Genomic DNA, 23,066 nt, shown 5'->3' on the forward strand with positions numbered 1-23,066 from the left:
TTTGGTTGAACTTGTTTGTTATTGTTATTTGTTGTTAATACTACATTACAGGTTCATAGTTCATACTTTATAAAATACAAAAAACTGAAATTTGTTATTTTTCTGCTTTTTAGGTCTCATAGAATTGTAAAAAAGATCACAATTAATTAAAAAAAATTGATTATCGTGAACCTCGAATTCAACATGAAAGCCTGAAAAACACCGATATTATACAGTGTTTTTATACTAGTGGACATGAGAAGTTTTAGAAGCATATGAGATGCACGAGTCTTATCCTTAGTTAGAACATGAGAATTGAAGACTGACTATACCTTAAATCATTACAAACAAGTTTTACTAATAGATTGCATTCAGATTTTTGCTCCATTGTGGGAGAGAAAACTGATTATTCGGTGCAATTCACGAAAATCTTGTTCATAAACATTTCTAGAAGAAAAAGGAAGAAAATTAATGAATTTATTTCTAATAAAAAATTAAAATTTGATTGCTAACATATAAATAAACTAATTATTGCTTATTAAAAAAATGTTTATTTTTTCTTCTTCTAAAGTATTTAATGAAAAGTTTAATTTAATCTTTATGACCAGAAGGATATGTGATGCGTGTAACACTAAAAGACAAGACTTTAGCTGAAAGCTCTGGATGGAGATGGAGGAAATCAATGAAAGCAAATTGGTAAGCCTAGTTCTATGAAGGAATAATAGACTCCTGCACCACAATGTTAGACACGGAAATGGGTACAACAATAAACACTCATTTCTCATCTAAACCAGGTAGAAAAAAAGGTGATTATTCATAATTTCATATTACACAGAAAAAATTGTGAAAATTCCGTCCTAGCCTTTGCCTCTTCTTATGAGTAAATGAGGCACAACATGTACAATGATCAAAATATGTAAGAGGGTCTCAAAGCATCTTTAGAGAGAAAATTTTACAAACAAGAAAGCTAACGTCTCACTTAAAACTATATGGTATCAATCAATCTCCCTTGGTGGGAGGTCGCATACATGAACAAAATGGTAGCTTTTTCTTCTTTTGGTTGTTGCTTCTCGTCCCACCATATAGATAATCTCGCAAAAGCACTCTTGGACTTCGATCACTGGTTTTCGTTTTCTCTTTGCTTTCTTTTCCATCACCAAGTTTCAGCAGTAGAAACTGCAACCTCTGCACCTCAAAATGCAGTTGTCCTATCTTTTCTGATTCTCTCCTTGCCTGGTCTGAGACTCTCCTTCTGCTGACACTTCCACTTTCCTCTGACTCTCCTGCACTCTTCCCGGCAGATGACAAGGTACCCTCTTCCACATTCTTCACCAACTTCTTGTTCGTGTCAAACAACTTTGTGATGGTCTCCTGGGATGCTTCAAGTTGCCCTTTTACTTCATCAAACTCAACACCTTTTCCTTTTGTGTTCTTCTCATTAACCTCTACCTTCTTCATCAAATCTTGTACAGTGATTTGAAGGTTTGTCAACTTCTGTGCATCAGAATCGAGTCTCTCTAAAATCTTCGATTGGTTCTCTTCATCCCGTTGCACTGTCAATCTTCTTGAGATCTCTAACTTGTCCACACTCAACTCTTTTTCCACCAAGAAGTCTTTTGAAGGATATTTATTTTTGGGTTCCTTCGTTGTTCCTCTTTGTTGATTGCCTGCAGCTTCAGAAGCCATCCTTTGTGTCTTTTCGATTTGCTTTCCGATACTGCCATCCTTATCTTCTGTTTCCCACAACTCAAGCATTTGATCATCAGCCTCAAGAATTTCTCTCCTCCTACTTATCCCATACGATGAACATTCAGATATTTGATCTAGCATGATGTCTTTAGGCAAAACCTCGATCTCTGTAACCGAGGACTTTCCTTGGTCTTGAGTAACATGCTTGCTTGCTTGGGTAATGCCAGATTTTAACTCTTGAATCTCTCTAGTTTCATTCTTGAGTTTGAAACTTTCATTTAACTGCTTTACTACTACTGCAATAGCATTGATCCTTCTCTGCATGTCATGGAAGCCAGGGAGTGCATCTGGTGCAATAACAGTCTTATCTTCGTCTGTTTGTTGACCATCTTCAGTGAATTCATTACCCACCAATACTTTAACCTGAAAATGATGATTATAATCAAATTTTATCAATAAAATAAATGCAATAATAGTTCGTTCCAAGTTGACAAGAAATTCATTTCACATGATTACGCGATCACCAAGCAAAAGCAATGATCTGGCACTGACAAAAAAAAACGCTTATCTTTTTTCAAAGTTCTCTAGCATTGAATACTATAAAGCAAATTATTGCATGACGAATTCATGGAGAAAAAGACTAGTTTATTTTAATTAATAGATTTAAAAAGTAGTTGCAAAACCAGATGCCATTCTACCCAATTTCACGAGACAAAAGGCTTTACGAAGTCATATTTGAGCTTCCAAAGTAAAGAAAACGACACTTCATAGTTTGGTTGAAATTTGGAATTTAGCTCAACAGTTCACTAAAGTGCCTCAAAGCTCATGAGTGAAACAAGAATGAGTATCTAACCCACCCCAAAACTGTCAAATGATGGCCCAAGGGAATCACCCAGACAAGCTATAATAATGTTTCCACCAAATACTAAAATGATATTTTAATACCTTTGTTTCTTCACGGTCATCAGGTTTTTCATGTGAAAGAGTCTGCATCTCCAGAGCTGTTATACTATCATTCAAAGCACTGACAGCAGGGACATAAGCAGCTAATTGACCAGATAGTCTTCCATTTTCAATTTCCAGCTTGCTAACTCTTTCTTTCAGATGTTCGCTTTCCATGTCTTTGGAGTAGTTTCTGTGTTCAAGATTCTCACAAGCATCAGCTAGCTCAGAGACTTTTCCTTCAAATAATGTTCCATTCACGGCAGAAATCTGCAGCTCAGCAAAGAGTGTTGAAGCCTGAGTTTCCCATTGTTCAATCTCATTTCTTCCCTTAAGTACTTCATAACTTAGCTTATTTTCCCTCAGTTTAGTTTCTCCAAGCTCTTGACGTAGGTGCCCTATTTCAGACTCCAACTTCTGGTTCACTTTGCACAGGCAAATTATCTCTTCATCTTGACGGTCCTTGTCTGAGGACAATTTCAAAATTTGATTAGCCTGTTCTTCGAGCATCACCCTTGCTTCATCATACTTAATCTTCAGATCTTCCACCATTCTTTGAAATTCTTTTTTCTCAGCATGTAAAACATGAAACATCTCAGCTGCTTCCAAAAGCTCATTTTCCTTTAGATTCAACATTTCCCTTTCATCCCTAATTTGACAACTTAATTCATCATTGATAGATTGAACTAAATGCAGTTCAACATTTGACTTTATAAATGACTCTTTAAGATGTGAATTATCCATTTCTGCATTCTCTAACTTTCCCACCATAACTTTTAATCTCTCCTTGAGGTCATTATTTGCTGAACAATGTTTATCAAGATCCTCACCTAGCTCTTTGAGTTCCAGGAGTTTTTCAAAGATAATATTCTCATAAATCAGGGAAATATTAGACTGAGCTATTGTCTCATGGATTATGAAACATATTTCTTCTTCCAAGTTACTTTTCACTTCACCCAGATCTAGAAAACTTCTCATCAAGGACTTCTTCTCTTCCAATATTTTGTGACTATCCTCCTGTAAATTGTTGTGATTTTTTTCCATGTCTGACAGCTTCTTCTCTAGGTTGCCTATTTCAGCTGTCATTACTTCCATTCTATCTTCTCCTTTGCTTATTGTCAACTTCAACTCTTGGTTCTTCTCCAATATCTCTTGAACCTCTATTTGCAATGCCAAGAACTGCTGAGACTGGATACTGAACTGCTCATCAAGGTCATCTCTTTGTGTCACAAGATCTTCTACCTTTAGTTTCAACTGCTCAAGGAATGTAATCAGAATTGAATTCTCAAAGGCCATTTTTTGGCCTTCATTGAAAATTGTGTCAAAAGATTTCTGCCTGTCCTGAAGTTTTTCATATATCTTGTTCAAAAGCATTTGGTCTTCTTCAAGCATATCTTCACAGAAATGCCCACTGTTATGGTCAAGAGTCTTCAACACCTGAATCAACCCAACCCTTAGTATTTTAATTTTCTCAGACAGAGAACTCACATCAACCTGCTTTTCAACATTCTCAGTCTCCAATTTAGATATCATCCTGTCTGACATTTTGGAAGCCTCCAATAGTCTCTGACACTCAACCAGAATGGAGAAGTTCTTTTTTTCCAGATCGTCAATACATTGCTGCAAGATGAAAATTTCAATTTGAGCGTGTATAGTTCTGTCCAGTTCCTCCTCATAATCCTTTTTCTTGCAATTGGTATCTTCTTGTAGAATATGAATTTGTAATTCCTTCTCAGCCAATTCATCTTCATTCAATTTCAAAACTCTGGAATGCTCTTCCCTCTCAGAATATAGGGAAACTAGAAGTTCTTCTACCTTTTGAAGTGCAGACTCTCTTTCTCCTTTCAGTTCCAAATGCTTTGACTCCAATTCACTGTGCAGTTTCTCAAGATCTTTCAGTGTTTGATGAGTGATGTTCATCTGTGAAACTAAGGTTTCTTTCTCTTGAAAGATATTGGACTTCTCGTGGTCAAGCGACTGGCATGTATCTTCTAACACCCTGGACTTCATCCTTAACCCTTCAAGTTCAGCATTCACATCAAATAATGAATTTTCCAATAGGTTGCTCTTTTCTGAGAGCCTCTCCAGCTTTTCAGTTGTGGATTGTAACTGAGAAAACAAGGTGGCCTTCTCAGCAGCAAGATTGGATTTCTCAACTAGTAGAGACTGACATGTTTCTTCCAACACATTTACCTTTCCTCTGACACTATCCAGTTCAGCATTCAAGTCTGAAAGGGAATTTTCTAAGACAGTATTTTTCTCCAGAATTTTCTCCATGGTTTCTAATTTTACCAAAAGAGCTTCTTTCTCTCCTTTGTCAGACTCACATGTTTCCTTCAGCTTTAAGTTTTCATCTTGCAATTTTTTCACAGATGGTCCAAAGCACAGTGGATCTAAGTCAGTTGACCTGACTTCCTCCATCATGGCTTCATGTTTTTTATTCAAATCATTAAGCTCCTCTTTAAGACAGTAAATTTCTTGCTGAAGAGCGTTTCTTTCATCAATTCGCAGCTCTACCTCCTGTTCAAGTTTCTCTATTGTCTCCCTCAAATTCAGAATCTCATCCTGCAGATTTTTTATTGACAAAGATGAAGAAATTTTGACATCATTTAGAATTTTGTTTTCCTCACTGACCCTGTGTATTTCATCCTCTAAAGCCTGCTTACGTGATTCCACGTTCCCCAGTATATCCACTTTACTGTGAAGTTCAGCAGCAAGAGATCTAAGCTCTTCCTGAGATTCAGAATGTAACTGCTGAAGAGTTTGGAAAGCGGTTTCAGCCTCAATGAAGCGCAATCTCTCCTCCTGTATGCAACCCCATAGTCTACTCAATTCTTTCTGCTTCTCATTAAGTTCTTCACTTTGAGACCCCATTTGTTGCGCCAAAGATTGTAACTCAGACTGCAGATTGTGATTTGATGTCTCCAGGAGAAGGCACTTCTTTTCAGAACTCTGTAATTTTTCAACCTCATCATCTATCTTGGAATTTAGCCTACGCACCTCCTCTTCTGCACAAGAGAGTTTATATTCCAGACCAGAAATCATCTCCAAGCATTGCTGATAACGGAGAGCAGCTTCTTCCTTTTCTTCATTAAGTTTAGTAACTTGTAGTTTCAAGGCCCCAATTTCATTTTCAGCTACAGTGGCATGCTCCTTAGTCTTTCTTGCATTTTCCTGGGCTTCTTCTAATCTCTCCTCCAATTTTGATAGTGTCTCCGAGCAATGTTTATATTGAACAATGATAGCTTCCTTTTCAGCTTCTACTCTAGCAAGGTCCTGCTGTAGGGATTCAGCTTCATTTTCTGCTCTGTTAGCTCTTTCATTAAGTTCTCCAGCTTCTGTTTGCGCAGAAGAAATACTTTCCTCTAGCTTTGCTATTTTCTCCAAGCACTTCTGATACTGAAGAAGACTATCTTCACTTTCAGCCTGTAATTTAATTTGGGTTTCCTTCAAGGCTTGAATTTCAGTTTCAGCTTTACTTGCTCGCTGATCAAGTATTTGAGAATTCTCTTGTGCGCCAGACAATTCTAACTGGAGATTAGACAGCTTTTCTAAACACTGTTGATACTGAAGCAAGCCAGCTTCCTTTTCATCCTCTAATTTTGCAATGGCTTTCTTCAAGGCCAAAATTTCTGTCTCAGCTTTTGTCACACGTTCAGACTCAGACGAGAAGTGAGACCTAGTATTGTTGCTTCCATTGGTTAGCTCACTACTCTCCTGTGTCTCGAAAAAATTGAGCCCCCTTCTAGCATTCCTTTCTGCAAACTGTGTAAGATTTTCCGGTTCACCAGGGATGTAGAGATCATTGAGCTGTTTCAAACCTGTTTTGTTCAAAGCAGAATCAGGTTCGCCAGAATAACCACCATTCTTTTTTATGACATGGAAGTGAGCAGAAGCCTCCTTTTGTGGTTCATCTAGATCAAGAAAGGAACGTGAAGAGTGGCGCATTTCTGGAGTGTGTGGCTCTGTCTCCGGAGGAGAAACTGTAGGTAAATCGTCTGTCAGCATCATAGGAACTTGATTTGGAAATGCCTCAGACATGGTCCTATGGGCATGGCGGATAACTCCAGTTGCATGATCGTATCTCTCAGCCAACGCTCGATATGCCCTGTAAAACTCTTCAACCATTTTCATAAGCTCTGGGCGTTTTTTATAATACATTTCTGCTCTCCTTGCAAAAGAATCTGCATCTTCTTCAATAAGCTTAATCATTTGCTTCACCTTGGCATCCATATCTGTGCAAAAGGAAATATCCTTGTATGAAGTTCAAATGTACTTAAAAGAGCAGCACCAAATGAATGACACAATTGATAATAAAGTAAATAAACCTGTCAGTAAACTAGCATATACAGAACATGTAAGATGTCCCCAGAGACAAGAACTAATATTTTGTGTGAAAAAACTAAATCACATCTCTTCATGCTTCAACATCTATAGCTATACAAAGAAAACTATTTTGAAGAAGATATTAACAGACAAATATGATTTGACAATACATATACCCTTGCAGTCTGACAAAAATGCTTATATGCCTTATAAAGTTTCAAATTGAGTGCATCAGACAAGTGCCAGTAAATTTTGGAGTGAAACTGAAAACAGATTTAAACCCAATTATGTTGTTGTGGACGACATTACCGAAGATGAAATATACTTTCATTGGCCAGTGCTTTATAAAGCTTTTAGTAGAGACAACATCTATGGACTATAGTTTGGAAGGCCTTCTAGTCATAACAATCTCAACAAATAATAAGATATCAAAGAAATGAAAGAGATTTTCAAAAACAAAAATGAAAGAGGAAATAGGTTTCATTTCCACTCCATGTCAGATACATACATATATTTGCTCCTTATATAACAAATCAATAAATGGTGTGACTCAGTGAAGGTGTCAAGTCATGAACAACAAGAGTTAACATGTTTAATATACTTACTTCCAAAAGCTGAAGAGAGATAAAAGGTACCTGTCAGATTTTCCTGGAGCCATTTTGAGTTTTTAGGGCTTATGTGGCTGTCCCACCACCATGAATACATTCTCCTAGAGTTTGCATGTGACAAAGTCGCCATTGCTCCAGAAAAAGGACAGCAGAACTTTGTCTTGTGATGTTACAGGAACTTAACCCTTCAAAGTTTCGAAGAAGCAACTGCAAAGTCAAAGAAGTCCACACAGTTTCTTCCTGTGTATTCCCTGGAACAACAAACAAAACCAAAGAAAAACAGACGTTCAGTTACTGACAAATCGAAGCCGTGTCTTTTTTCTCCTTTCAAAAATTATCTGCAACAGAACAAAATACCTGATCAATTCGAACTCAATCAACCTCCAAAATCGAATGAACAAATACCTCCCGACATGCCGGAATAAGCACAAACTACCTGATCAAAAATAAAAAATACAATTAAAACAACAGAAGACCCAAAACTAAAATATAATTAAAAATATATCAGAATTTGGCAAATTAACAAGAAAATGAAATATTTCAAAGCTTCAGAAGATGAGTTATCATGAATCCGTGTTCAAATTTGAACAAGAATTATGATGATCATTCGTGAGATGGCCTCCATATAACCCAAACCACCTGATCAATCAAATCCAGATGATTAAACATAAAGCTAAAGCATAGAGAAAAAAACAAACTGAAGATCAATACAAAAGGAGAATTGAATTGAATTGAATTGTGAAGAGGCATGCTAAAGAGATCAATCCCTGTAGGAGTGAAAATAAAAAAAGCGAATAATTGAGATATCAAGCTACTCACCAAAAATGACGGTAAAAGATTGAAACTTTTATGTATTAGATTCTGATTTCCAGTGGCGGCGATGAACTGGTTCAGCAAGATGTTTTTATTATTATTATTTGCTAAAAATTGTGTGTGTCACCCCATATTGGTTGGATCTCTGTGTTTTGTGCTCAAACACAACACACAATGTTGTCTATGTGTTTGTGTTTCTCTCTCTATCTTTGTGTCTCTCTCTCTCCTGCTGGTTGCTGGTGTTAAGCAGTGTTGCCTTTCAGTTTTAGCTTTCTTTTGTGGGTTGGTGACATACTGTCCTGTTCTGACCTCTCCTGGGATGAGAGAAATGCCAAATTGTCAAAACAAACTAAAAACAACTAATAAAAAATCCATCAAGTATTTTACCTTGATAATTTAAAAATCTTATATTATTAATTAATTAATTAAAATTTTTAAAACTCATAAATAAACAAGTTATTTATAGCCAATTGTATCTAATTGCATAAAAAACTTCTACAGTTTTAATTATGCATTTAAATATTCATTATTAAAGTGGTTTTAAAAATTTAACTATTAAATTTTATTTTAATAAACTATTAATGTATTATATTATTAACCAATTAAAATTTGTTACTATAAAATTTAATATTTATTAATTTTATGATAATAATTCACGATAGGTGATAATATAAAAATATATCTAACGAGCAAACGCTATCAATTAACATGAATGAATGATTTTACTTACTGATTTTTGAATTTTCATCCCAAATATGTACTTATAATAATGTGCTGTGATTCATACCAAAAAAGTATATCTACTTTAATTAATTTACTTTGTAATCTTCTACTTTCAAAGTCCTACTTCTTCAATTAATACATAGAATTTTTATTTTTGGCAATAAATATATATTACCATACATAATTTTGTCGCTATCAATAAATAAGTAATTTTTATATTTAATATTTTACTTAATTTAAAAATATTGGAGTATGAAAATGGAAATTTCTTGTAGTTTTAGCAACGGTTAAAAGCTAAAATATTGGTTTATTATTTAACCCTATGTATGAATAGTTAGTGGCTAGGTGGCGTTTCTTTAGACATTGATGAGAACAGATTGGCCGTTAGATGATTGATTAATATTAATAAATATGAAATTAATGGTTTCAACGCATTAGGTAAGTTTTTATTTTGTCTTCACTGCCCTACCTTTACCGGGTATTGTGCCATTACGGTATAACTAATTTTCTAGATTATGACTTCTCTAACATTTTCTATTTATGGATAATTTCTACGGATTTCAGCGTTTTGTCCTTCCACATGTGTATTCGCTACACCTTAAACACCAATTATCCTTGATTCTTATAATAAGTTAGGTTTACTTAATACTTTGGTTAGAAAAACTAAAATACATTTTTTTAGGAATATACATTTTTGGCAACATTCGTAATTAAGATTTTGTAGAAAGTGTATTGGATATGCTCTTAATTATCATGCCTTTGGTTTATGTTTTAATCCTTTTCATGAAATGTCATTATTATGTTGGAAATTAACGGATAATAAAGTGTGTAATTTTGAAATTTAGATAATAAAAAGTTTAAATGATAAAAGTCATGAAACGATAATAATTAAATTGTAAAATATAAAAAGTGAAAACGTTATTTGATGCAATGTTGAGATTATACTGAAAACATCCTTCCAAAACCTTTCTCTATTATGTTAGTAAAAGATTTCGATGATGATACTTGCATTTATTTGAGTTTAATGGCTGTCTTCCCATGGATAAAACACTAATCTTTCTATATTTTTAAGATCATTATTGTAAAACATAATAAATTTAGTGTACATCATGGTATTATCAAATTTAATTGTAATTGCTACCTTAATTAGTTTTCTATTTGTTATTTTATTTTAAATTTAACTTCTCATAAAAGTGATATTTATTTATAAAAATTCACAATGTAGATTCATTTGTGTAATTATTTTTCTCACACCTGTTTTTTTACCATTGTTATTCTTATAAACACAACTAACTAATTTATTGATTTTATATTGGGTGATAAGTAAGTAGTATTTATCTTCCTGAAAAATTACAAGCGTTTTTATTAAGTAATTATAATATTATAAAAATAAATAAATAAATAAAACTATACACAATTTTTATAATTTTAATGTCAATTTTAAAAATTAATAAAACATCTATTGAATTCTTCCAATTTTTCATTTAAGTAATAGACAAGTATTTTCGTTTCAAATATTATTTCAAATATTTTTACAAAATTGAAAAAAAAAAATCTTCAATGTTGTATTCTTATGATAAGGAACATAGTTCATGTTGATATTGTGTTTTGTGCTACATTATGTCCGAATAATACATTTTATCACTTGTTGACACTTTTTTTATGAAAAAAAATGTATGAAGAATATTAACATTTTTTTATTTTGGAGAATTATTCTATCTATAAATAAATAAGATAAAAAAATTATTAATATAATGTAGAAATTTCAAAATTGGAAAAAAAAACACATTGTTTAGTGACAACAATAACATTGTAAAAAGTTTTACACCACCACATAGACAACCTCTCGTACCTTTTGATTTTAAGTACATTTGTACTCTTTAAAACAAAAATTTAACCAAAATCTCACAATAATATACTACAAAAGTATAAAAAAAAGTCAAATGCAAACTTAAAGTGTTTTTTTTCTAGGGCTACTAGAATCGTGAATTTAGAATTCACTATATAGTCACTAACACACTTCCTTACTTATCTTAGGTGAAGTGAAACTTTTCAAGATGTATTATTTTCATCAACTCAACAATCTCCATCATGATTAAAATAAACACATATTCCTTTTTATCTTTGTTATCTATATTGACAATCATACCTAACCATAAAGAATATACTCACTTGGAATTAAACCATCCAAAAAATTTCCTTTCGGTGTAAATTTGCATCCACATTAATCATTGTCCATGTATAATCACCACACATTCTCCATCAATATTAGCCAATGCTCGTATATAATTACTACACACCTTGCGTCAATGTTAACCAATGTCTGTGTATAATCACCACACACCCTATATCAATATTAGTCAATGCTTGTGTATAATTACCATTAGAAAAGACTCATCCTAAAACTCATAAATCTAACCAACCAAAAGTTGTCACGTGTCATAACTCTTCACTCTCATATCTAACCAATCACATGTTTCCACGTCATCTCAATTTTCTCCAATCAGTCAGCATTATCGCTCCTCCTATTAACTTATTCGAAAAAATTAGCCACCACCAGACTTCCACATAGTCATTGGAGTAGCTAAATCGTGCCACCACCACGTCAATAGCCCACAATGCAACATCATCAAAGAAGAGAATGTGTGAGCCACGTTAAACCCAACTACAAATCCATGACGCAGTCACCAAAACCCAGCTACAGATCCATGACGTAGTTACTAGACGCTCACCCACCTCGCCACAAAATAGCAGCCACCACCGTTGAACAATCAACCTCGTCAAAAAGCGTCAACTACAAATCGCAGGCTGATAACTTTTAAATATACCGTTATCTGTGATTTAATTTTGATATTAAATCAATCCTTTTTTACTTAGAAACTTGCTTGAACTCATGTTTTTGCTTTAGTTTTGCGAATAAGTGAGTAGAGGTTATACTTTATGATTTTATCACTAAATTCAGTTTATTTTGTAGCTAATAATGTGCCTGGAAGAATCTTCAACAATATATAGAGCTGTATAGAGCTGAATTAGCCATAAAAGCAAGCAAAACAACAAAAAAAGTGAGTTTTGGAATGCACCGCCAGGGTTGAGCGCCAGTTTTTTTTCCCGCACCACGCCTGGGCGCCTCACTTAGGGCGTTGAGCGGCTGCGACGTGGGCTTGGACCTGTTTTCTGTTATTTTTATGTTCTATTTAAGGACTTGGATGTCCTAGGGATTATATCTTTTGATGGCTTGAGCACAAAAACACATTTTTCACCCCCTTGGAGGCAGATTTGTGGATGTGGGAGCTCTCCTCTTCAATTTCTAGGATTTTTCTATCTCTTTCATTCCATTGTTCATCTAGTTTCTCCATGACAAGGGGGAACTAAATTCAATTTGTTGTTGAGAAAAATGTAACCTCTAAACTCTCATGTATTTAAATTGATTCCAATTTATATATGCTTCTTTCATTAATTGTTAGGGTTATTCTTCTTTGCTCAATGCTTGTTATGTTTAACTTATTCATGGCATGATTATTGGTTTTCGTGATATGGACACATACAGGGAAACCTAGATCTGGAGAATTTTCTCCCAAAAGCAGTATTTCCTAGACATAGGGATATGAGTTTTTTTCATCTTAAGCTTCTAATCGTAATGCATTCGCTTGAAAACACAAGCTCCATTGTAAGTTCAACGTGACCTTTGATGGAAAAAATCCACTACAAGTAGCAAGTGCATATGTCAAACGTGTACCTACAAATAATGAGTAACAAATAATTTAATATTCGCTTATAAACATGTTGGGTGCGAATATCATATTACCCATACTAGATGGTATCCATTTCCCTTAAAAAATTAAAATTAAAATTTAATTTATATTTTATTAGGTTAATTTTAATTAAAATTAAATTAAAATATATGTTTAATTTAATTTACATTATATTTTATATTTTTTTGTAATTTTATTTATATTTTATTTTAAAAATCTATAAATTATTTTTTTAAACATCTTAGGATATCTATGGATACCCATTGATTTTAAAAAATCTAAGTATTTTTTAAGTGGAGATTTGACAGGAACGGGTAGACATTATTCGTACTCAACCCAATCCATTGTCATCCCCAAGTATGACTCATTATCTTTGAACTTCATTTGACCTCCACAAACCCAATTGCAAATTTATCGTGCCAACACAACTCCGATAGTCATCCATCCATCAAATTTCTCTTTCTCACATTTGAGAACACTAACCAATGTCAATGCAACTTCAGCAACTAAGGATGATTATCCAAAACAAAGGAATTCATCTTTTTTTTATGTGAAATATCATATTAAGCTACAACCATAAAGCATACTAAGAATATCCTATCGAACATAAGCTTTGATATAAGTTTAATGGAAAAAAATACTTCATCATGAAGAACATCAACATATTTTGACCATGAGTACGCTCACACTTTCTAAACCAAGAATTTAACTCAAACCTCACAACATGCGACTACAAAAGTGTAAGAAAAGTCAAATCAAACTTAAAGTATTTGTTATTGGAATTGGGAATTAAAATACATTATATTGTTAGTAACATTTACACTCTTGTCCTAAATGATTTAAAACTTTTTGAGATATATTTTTCATCAATTCAACACTTTTTATAGGTATAAATAGATGGAGGTGCATCAAAGGAGTTTTTCAATAAAAAACTATATTTTTATTGGAGAAAAATACATTTTAATGGTCTAGTCTTTCGTCCATGTCTCACATACAAGAGGGGTTTTGAATGACATTTGGGTAAGTCTCTTATATGATTGAACTTCTACACTTTTGAGACTATTTTAAACCTAGGATGACCACACTTCTTATGCCATGCTCATTAATTTTATTTTATTTTTATTAACACCCTTTTATATGATAGCTCACGTGAATTTATTTTGTCCTTTAGATGAAATCTTCATCATATTTTTTAAATATAAATAAATATTGTTAAGAGACATTGTGTTTACTATCACAAAGACTTATTGTTTTGGGGTGTAGGGGTTTTAGACTGAATTCGAGGTTGGAGATGGTTGAGGAGCACTATAGCAAACTGGGTAAGACGTGTAGGAGATTGATTGAGCACTGTAGCAGACTGAGTGGGACGTGCAGAAGACTGGTCGAGCACTGTAGTAGACCATATAGGCTATTAAGGAGACTAATCGAGTTATTGGGAAGCTCGATTAGATTTTGACCCACTCATCCAGACATGTGGGAGGGTACCTGCAAAAGACACTCTGATGCTCAAGTCAGAAGGTGACCATTGAGATGACTAAAAATTCATATTGTGTGCATGATGTCTAAAGTCATAGTTGTGCTCTTTATTTATAATAGTTGTGATGTGTTTTTACATTTTACTGGTCTAATGACAGCCTAATCACACATTAATATACCTTAGGGGATTAATGTGTCATTATCGCTGATAATCTGACCATGATGGTAGGTGTGATCGCCCTGGTGGACGATCTGGTGGTCAGCTTGATCGATCTATTGGTCGGTCTAGTGGTCAATGTGATCTCCCTGGTGGTCGACCTGGTCGCCATGGTTAGCTTGATAATTGGCCTGGTGGTCCTGGTCAGTTTAATGATCGACCTGATCAACTTGATCGATCTAAACATACTGATAACATATTCCAATAAATAATGAATTCTTTGTACTTATTATATGCACATTATTTTTCTTCTTTTTCTATTTTTGTCAAGAGAGACTTGTTTATCTTTTTTATTATGTTTAAAAACATATACAATTCTCTGTCACTAACACTCCTTATTCAAGTGCTACAACGTGTGTTTTCTTCTTATTAATATTAATAATTTTATCCTTAATTTTATTCTTAATTTTATTGGTATGTCTTAAAAAGACGCTCGTAGTATTAAAGTTTTCTTAACCAAATTATCATAATTAATTGAGATGACACATTAAATAAGTAGCTCCAATAAACATGTCTTCTTCACAACAATCTCAAACGTAACAAATTGAACATCAGTAAAATGTTAACGATGCTCATCAATCAAACTTGAAACATTGTTTTCATAATTTCTATTGATCTTTAACAAAAATTATTAGCCAATTATCAAAAGTAAAATTTTTATTTTAACTGATAAACTATATTAAAGCCCTGGCGACATAACTTCATCTAAGTTTTATTCTAAATAAACTATTTTCTTTTCCAATTACAGCATCAATAAAACTTTAACTAAAATAAAAATAAATACATAGAAAGAAGAAAATAACAGAGTATATTAATTAAAGATAGTAAATGAATGTGAAGAAAAGGAAGGGCGCATGCTTGAGGGCGTGGAATTGAACATAGTTGACGAGGATGGGAAGAAAGAGGTGTGTGGGATGATGTGACACGGCGTCGTTTTGTTTAAGGGATTGGTGCAATCCAATGTGATGTCATTCACTCACGAAAACGCCACCGCCCAAACAAATTCCGTTTATAATCAAGTACGTCCCGTTCTTGTCGCTGGAAAAATAGTGGAAGATGAGACATCTCATATTATTGACTACTGCTGTATAACTATTCCATTGAGAGCGTTAGCAAAATATGACTTTGCTTTCCTCATTATCACATTTTTTTTTCAAACACATCTTCTCATTTACATTATTTTAATCACTTCACATTTGTAAAAAATAAAAGCATACAAATCTCATTTTTATATTTAGTAAATCTAACTCGTAATTTTATAATTTAACTAATTCAAATATATATAAAGAGTATACTGCGAGTGGCCTAGCACTCTCGTTTTAACCTACCAATTTAATACAATTACCTTTTTGTTGTACTGGTTGGTGAAAATAAAAGACAATTTACGTTCACTTATTGATTGTCTAGATATTTTCAATGAATGGCTCTATTCACGAAACTTCATTAATTTTTAAATTACAATGACGAATAAAGTTTAGTATTTTAATAATTCAAAACTCAATAATCAGGAAATAATAAAGTAATTGTTGTTATTGAAGAAAATAATAGTAATTACTACGAGGTCAAATAATAAATCATCCTTTTGAATATCTAAACTTTATAAGTTTTCTAAATTTGGAATCAGAGTTGTTTGTCAAAAATCAAGCGCACGACTTTTGGGCTGGTAGTTCGAGTTCGTTTATATTGAATTTTAGTTTGAACTTACCATGCTGATCTTCAATTCAGTTTCATCTATTTCGATTTTTTCTTATTTAGACTTATATTAACAGTTGGTCTTTTTTTATTTTTTTATTCAATTTGATTTATATTGATATTTGATTTTATTAATTTTAACTTTTGGCATAAGTTTTATTAGGTTGCTCTGTTTCGACTATTATTTCACATTAACTTGTATGAACCTTTGATGTTGACTTGTTTAGACTTTGACTCAGATTAGTTGTTTCGATTTTTGGGCTATCTTAACTGATTTCGATTTTTGACTTATCTTGATCTTTAATCAAGATATGTGTGTTTCGACCTTTGGTGAATTTTGATCTGTTTCAACCTTAATCAATCTTTAAACCAACACATTTTAACCTTTAACCTAGACTAGTTTGTATCGACCTTCAACTCAAAATCTCAAATTTCATCCCAACCTTCTCCTTTTTATTATAAAACTTTCACCTTTTTTTCTTTATTATATTTGTAGTTTAATGTTAATTAACATTTATGTGTTTTTTTATTACTATCATTTCTCTTATATATTAACTTAATCAATTTATATATATTATTAACTTATATTATAATACAAATATTAAAAAATACAGATACATATATACAACAACGCTTGTATTTAAGCTATAATTATATAAAGAGAATTCATTATTTGGTGTCCACAATTTCTTTTCTAGTTTTATCGTTTAATAACCATCTTTTTAAATTCAAATAATTATTCATAATAAAAAAGTTATTTTTTAATATTACCATTTTAATAATTACTTTTTTTAATAGAATTCATCTTTTTCGGTGTTTAAAGTTTCTTTTCTAATTCTACCTTTTAATAAATATCTCTTTAAATTCAAATATTTATTCATAATAATTTTTTTTTCTAATTTTATCATTTTAATAATTACTTTTAATAAAAAATCATAAAAATTATGTAGTTTTTATAATTAATTTTAATAAAATTTATTTTATATTTTAATACATTTTTTATACAACAAAAAAAATGACACACGTGTATTTTCACTAATAATTACAATGTGAATTGACTTTTATAATGTTTTTACATCTTTATATTATTTTTAATTTTATAGACATAATTATCTTTTTATTTTTCTGTGAAATATAAAATCACTAGTTCGTAATAATTAATTGTAAATTCCTCTGTTTCACTATTTCTATTATTTGTTTTTGCAAGCTTTATTTTATATCGTAAACTATAAAAAAGACTATCGACAATTAAGATTACAAATGTTGGCGTTAATTATTTAATTATGAAAGTACAATGACATTTTTATATATACATTCTTAAGAGTAACTTTAGTAATATTTTTCATTTAGTAATAGTATAATAATTAATTTTTTATTATCATAAAAAATGGACTAGCATAAACATGAGTTGGTTTTCCACTAGATATTATAATACAGCAGTTATGCCTCGTTCTTGACCACAGAACCTGTTTAGGACACGTGTTGCTCTAATTATTTAATGAGTTAGACAAATAAAATACACACACAGTGGCATGTCAATCCCTTGTTATGAGAGAAACTATTCATAATTTTAAATTAATTAAAGTAAAATAATTTCATTTAGTTTAGTCTACTTTTCCAAAATTTTCAAATTTTAAAATAAATTAAATGATGACCTAAAAGAAATTAAATGAAATGTCCATAAAAGATAAACTCTTAAATAAGATAAACATTAATCTGATAAATTAGTCCTTGGTATTGAAGAAAACAAATCAATTTGATCTGTTAATATGATCATTATAGTATAAAAGGGGCAAACACAATATCTGAATTTAATATATGCAAATTTATTTATGTTCATATAAAAAGAAGACACGAAAAAACATAAATAACTCACATGTTCTTCACTTCCCTCTAAAAAAATATTATTCTTTAACCACGTGCTACTGCTGATCTATGCGTGCTGTCTGGATAGGTATGAATTAATTTATTCTTTAGCATTAAAGATGACATCCATCCAATGAAAATAATTTTTGGAATAAGAAATTAATCCTATTCTAGATTCTGCACTAAACTATTTAAAGATTTTAACATCATGCAGTAACAGTAATTTAATAATTATTACAAAACTAACAAAATTATATATATATATATATATATATATATATATATATATATTTCAAAACTAAGAAATGACATATTATATAAGTTATTTTATTTAGAATATATTATATTGGTTTCAAAATTGATGTTGATCCAAACGATATTATAAGTTAAACATATTTAATATTGATTAACAATCAATCTAATTCAAAAAGTATCACATTGGTTTCCATCATAATTAATTTAGTATTGGGAGATAAACATAAACAATTGTTACAAACTAGAAAAAAATTCTTTAAATGACTAAATAAAATTATTTTTACGTCGTAAATAATATCTTGCCCATTCATTGTGAATTCTTCAAAAATAGTTGTTCTCAATGATTCATCATTGTAAGAAACTTGTAGGACAAATATATATTAGTTTTTTTTTTATATTGTAGCATAAGAAAGTTAAATTTGAACCTTTTCATATTATTAGTTTAAGCAGTTTATTATCTATTCCCATTAATCAACAAGATTAACATGTTATGGTCCACGTCAAAAGCATAATATAGTATCATATACTCAAAGTTTCCTTATTGTCTATTACACTAATATATAAAACTTATGCTATTAATATTTGACAAACTAAGAAAAGTTACTATATAAGCTTCAATGCAAATTAAATCCCTTAAAATAAATCTAGTGTGGTACATCTTCACAAAAAGTATTCAGGGATTCCAAGATATATATTTAAAATTTTTGGAGATATCAACTATATAAAATATACTAAAATGAAAAAGAAATGTTTATATATATATATATATATATATATATATATATATATATATATATATATATATAAAAATAGGGTTAAATATGTTTTTAGTCCCTAAGCTATTGGTCGTTTTTGGTTTTAGTCCCTCTGTCAAAATAAGGTATTTTTTGGTCCTCATTCTTTTCGAAACTTTGGTTTTAGTCCTCGAAAATTAACGCCGTCATAAATGTGCTGATGTGTCTAACGTCTCTGTCCACGTGTAATTGCTTTTTTGCTGACGTGTGTTAAGTGATCTGGGGATGCAACTGATTCCTCTTTAATCTGGAATGAAATTGGTACTCAAAATCAGTCAGGGTTCGTGTTTGGTGTTGTTGTTCTTTGTTTGGGTTTGGTTTGTGGTTCATCTGCGCGTGCATTTTCGTGGTTCATGTGTTCGTTCTTTGCGTTTGGTTTGTGAAAGAAAGGGATTTCTTTGTGGTTTGTTGAGGTGGTTCGTTGAAGAAGAAAGGCGATTCTGTGTGGTTCGTTGAGCAAGGTAATTTTTTAGTTTAAGTTTAATTTGTTTTCTCTGTGACTCGTTGAACAAGAAAAGCAATTGTGTGTGTAATGGGCATTCCGCTGTGCATTGTCAGTCTAATGTGGGAAGTTTTCATTTCACCATGTAGGAAAAATGGTTTTTGACGTGTGTTTGTATCATATGGGTAAGTTCATGAAGAACAAGGGTCTAGAATATGTGGGAGGAGAGATACATGTTATTAAGGGAATCGATCCCGACATGTGGTCATACTTTGAAGCGGTGGGATTTGTTAGAGAATTCAAGTACTATGGAGAGTTCAAACTTTGGTGGAAGGGTTCAAAAGAAAAGGCAATGAACAACCTCAGACCACTAACAAATGACAAAGAAGCCATTTTGTTGGCTAACTATGCAGAGGCAAATAAGGAGGAAGTTGAAATCTATGTTCAACATGGCCAACCCAGTCAGGCAGAGGAAATTACTTTCCTTACATTTGGTCAGGAGGAAGAGGTTGTTATGGATGAAGAAGATATTGGTGGGGTGAAGGGAAATGTTGAAGTACAAGACTTGGAACTAGATGACGAAGAGGAAGAGGGGAATGTTGAGGGAGAAATGGTGGAAGAGTAAGAGGAAGAGGGGAATGTTAAGGGACAAATGGTGGAAGATGAAGAGCAAGATGAAGAGGAAGATGAAGAGGGCAATGTTCTTGAGGACGAAGGGGTGGAAAATGTTGATGATAGTGAAGAGGAGAGAATGGAAAATGTTGATGATGGGTTTGGGATGGACAATGTGACGGTGGAGGAAGAGAGAAGAAATATTAATCCAGTTTTGGATAGGTGGAAGAGAATGAAAAAGCAAAATAAAAGTGTTAGGAGTAGATTTGAAGATAGTGAGGGGGCATTTGTCATTAACGAAGAGGTTGGACATCATGAGATAAATGAAGTTTATGATACAGACGAGTTGTCCTCAAATGTAGATAGTAATGAGGATGTGAGGGAGAATAAAAGGAACTTTCCAAAGTATAAAGCAGAAGATATGACTAGGGGATTCAATTTTAGATTGGGAATGGAGTTTAAGTGTTTGAAGGATTTTAAGAGTGCCTTACAGGAGCATAATGTTTTGAATGGAAAAGAAGTGAAGTTTGTCAAGAATGATTTGAAGAGGGTAAGGGCAGTTTGTAAGAAGGGGTGTGGTTTTCTTATTATGGCTAGCAAGGTAGGAAGTAGCGAAACCTTTAGAGTCAAAACTCTAGTTGGACACAAGTGTGGAAGGGGTTTTGGTAGCAAAAGTGCAAGTGTAGAATGGATTGCACAGGTTTTGGTTGCCAGATTTGTCAATGTTGCAGGCATGATAGTGAAACAAATCATAGATGAAATAAAAAAGTCATATAGTGTTGGAATAACTCATTGGAAGGCTGGAAAATCTAAGAGAATTGCAATGGATTGTTTAGTGGGTGATGAAGAACGACAATATGGTCGTCTGTATGACTATGTGGCTGAGTTAATAAGAGTCAAGGCTGGGACCTTCAAGATTAAGGTCAATCAACCCGAACCCACCTTGCCACCAAGGTTTGGGTCATTTTACATATGTTTAGAGGACTGTAAGGAGGGGTTTTTAGGTAGTTGCAGATCATTTATTGGGGTAGATGGTTGTCACTTGAAGACAAGTTATGGAGGTCAGTTGTTAGTTGCAGTAGGAAGAGACCCTAATGACCAGTATTTCCCACTAGCTTTTGATGTGGTAGAAACAGAATGCAAAGACACATGGATGTGGTTTTTGACACAACTGCTTGATGATATTGGAGGCATAGATTGTCAAAGGTGGATCTTTATTTCGGATCAACAAAAGGTACATTAAATTTTTTAGTTTAGTCCTTAAACTATGAAGGGAATTTGTTTTTAGTCCCTCTTTTAAAGTAAGGTACATTTTAGTCCCTCTATTTAAAGTAAGGTTCATATTTAACCCTTTTGATTATGTAATACTTATTGGTGTATTATGTTTGCAGGGATTAATGTCAGTTTTTGATGATATGTTGAATGGAGTGGAACACAGGCTGTGTTTACGCCATTTATACAACAATTACAAGAAAAAATTTGGGGGAGGCCTGCTCATTAGAGACCTCATGATGGGGGTTGCGAAGGCAACATACTATAAGGAATGGGAGAAAAAAATGGGTGAGTTAAAAAATCTGAATGTTTATGCCTTTAATTGGTTAATGGCTATACCAACTAAAAGTTGGTGTAAGCATGCTTTTAATGCTTATCCTAGGTGTGATGTGTTGATCAATAACTTGTCAGAATCATTTAATAGTACTATTTTATTGGCAAGGGACAAACCTATAATTTCAATGATGGAGTGGATTAGATCATACATAATGAGTAGGTTTGCAAGCCTTAGAGAAAAAGTTGACTCATATCCTGGTGATGTTATGCCTAAACCAAGGAAAAGATTGGATAGGGAGGTTGAAAAGAGTGGGGATTGGCTTCCTGTTTGGGCAGGGGGTTCACAATTTGAAGTAACTCATGACTTTACCATGGACAAATTTGTTGTTGATTTAAGTAATCACACATGTACTTGTTACTTGTGGGATTTGGTAGGAATACCATGTAGACATGTTGTTGCTGCCATTCATTACAAATCAGAAAACCCAGAACATTATGTTCATCCTTACTATAAGAAACATGCCTATAGAACTTGTTATGCACCAATTATAAGTCCTATCAATGGACAACAACTTTGGCCTACATCTGACTCTCCACAACTACTACCTCCCATTTACAAAACACCTCCTGGGAGGCCAAAAAAATTAAGAAGACGAGAAGCTGATGAATATGTCAGCCATGGAAAATTGTCAAAGACCAATATTGCTATAAGATGTAGCAGTTGCAATGCATATGGACACAATGTAAAGACATGTAAAAAGAGCAAGAAAAGCAAGGTAAATCTTCTTGGTAATGTTATTTACAAGTTCATTTATTTACAACTATGTGTTATCTAACTATCTTACTCCTTTCATAAAACAAAAGGGGTGCTTCTACATCAACACCTGGATCTGCATCAAGAAGGGCTGCATCTGCATCAATTGCAACGGGGGCATCGTCCTCAACATCACAACCTGGAAGGAGATCAGCCAGAGATGCAAGGGCTGGGGCTGCATCAACATCAGAAGCTGGAGGATCTGCAACTATGCGTGAAGGGGGAACAAGAGCATCCTCAAGAGTGGCTGGACAAATTCTAGGGTCTCAAACAAGTTGTAATTGAGTATAGGAAATGGTATCTATTGAAGGATGTAATTTCAGACAAGTTGTAGTGGAGAAAGTATTTATTTAAAGTAGTGGTTGTAACTCTTATTTAAAGTAGACTGGGTGGACCACCTTTTTGTCTTGTAGTGACTGTAACCCTTTAAAGTATGCTGGGACCACTATTTGTACGACTTCTTTATTAATCAATATGGATCACTTTTGCGGTTGTTGTTATTTGAACCATTATGCTCT

General features: G+C 32.7%; 2 protein-coding genes across 2 annotated transcripts; one reads left to right on the forward strand and one right to left on the reverse strand.

Moving 5' to 3' along the window:
* Positions 1-738: 738 nt before the first annotated feature.
* LOC148190575 (protein NETWORKED 1D-like) lies at positions 739-8,648 on the reverse strand. The gene is made up of 5 exons (XM_088102805.1): positions 8,364-8,648; positions 7,902-7,980; positions 7,572-7,795; positions 2,614-6,845; positions 739-2,091 (listed from the first exon to the last, which is right to left on the reverse strand). Exons 3-5 carry the CDS (start codon positions 7,672-7,674, stop codon positions 979-981), a joined length of 5,448 nt encoding a protein of 1,815 aa, XP_087958931.1. The 5' UTR covers positions 7,675-7,795; positions 7,902-7,980; positions 8,364-8,648; the 3' UTR covers positions 739-978.
* A 12,935-nt stretch (positions 8,649-21,583) lies between these two features.
* LOC148190576 (uncharacterized) lies at positions 21,584-22,833 on the forward strand. The gene is made up of 2 exons (XM_088102804.1): positions 21,584-22,511; positions 22,592-22,833. Exons 1-2 carry the CDS (start codon positions 21,584-21,586, stop codon positions 22,831-22,833), a joined length of 1,170 nt encoding a protein of 389 aa, XP_087958930.1.
* The last annotated feature ends 233 nt before the right edge of the window (positions 22,834-23,066 follow it).

This window comes from Vigna umbellata, unplaced genomic scaffold (genome assembly GCF_029865625.1).
Source record: "Vigna umbellata cultivar VRB3 unplaced genomic scaffold, Vumbellata_1.0 scaffold_746, whole genome shotgun sequence".
Taxonomy (NCBI): Eukaryota; Viridiplantae; Streptophyta; class Magnoliopsida; order Fabales; family Fabaceae; genus Vigna; species Vigna umbellata.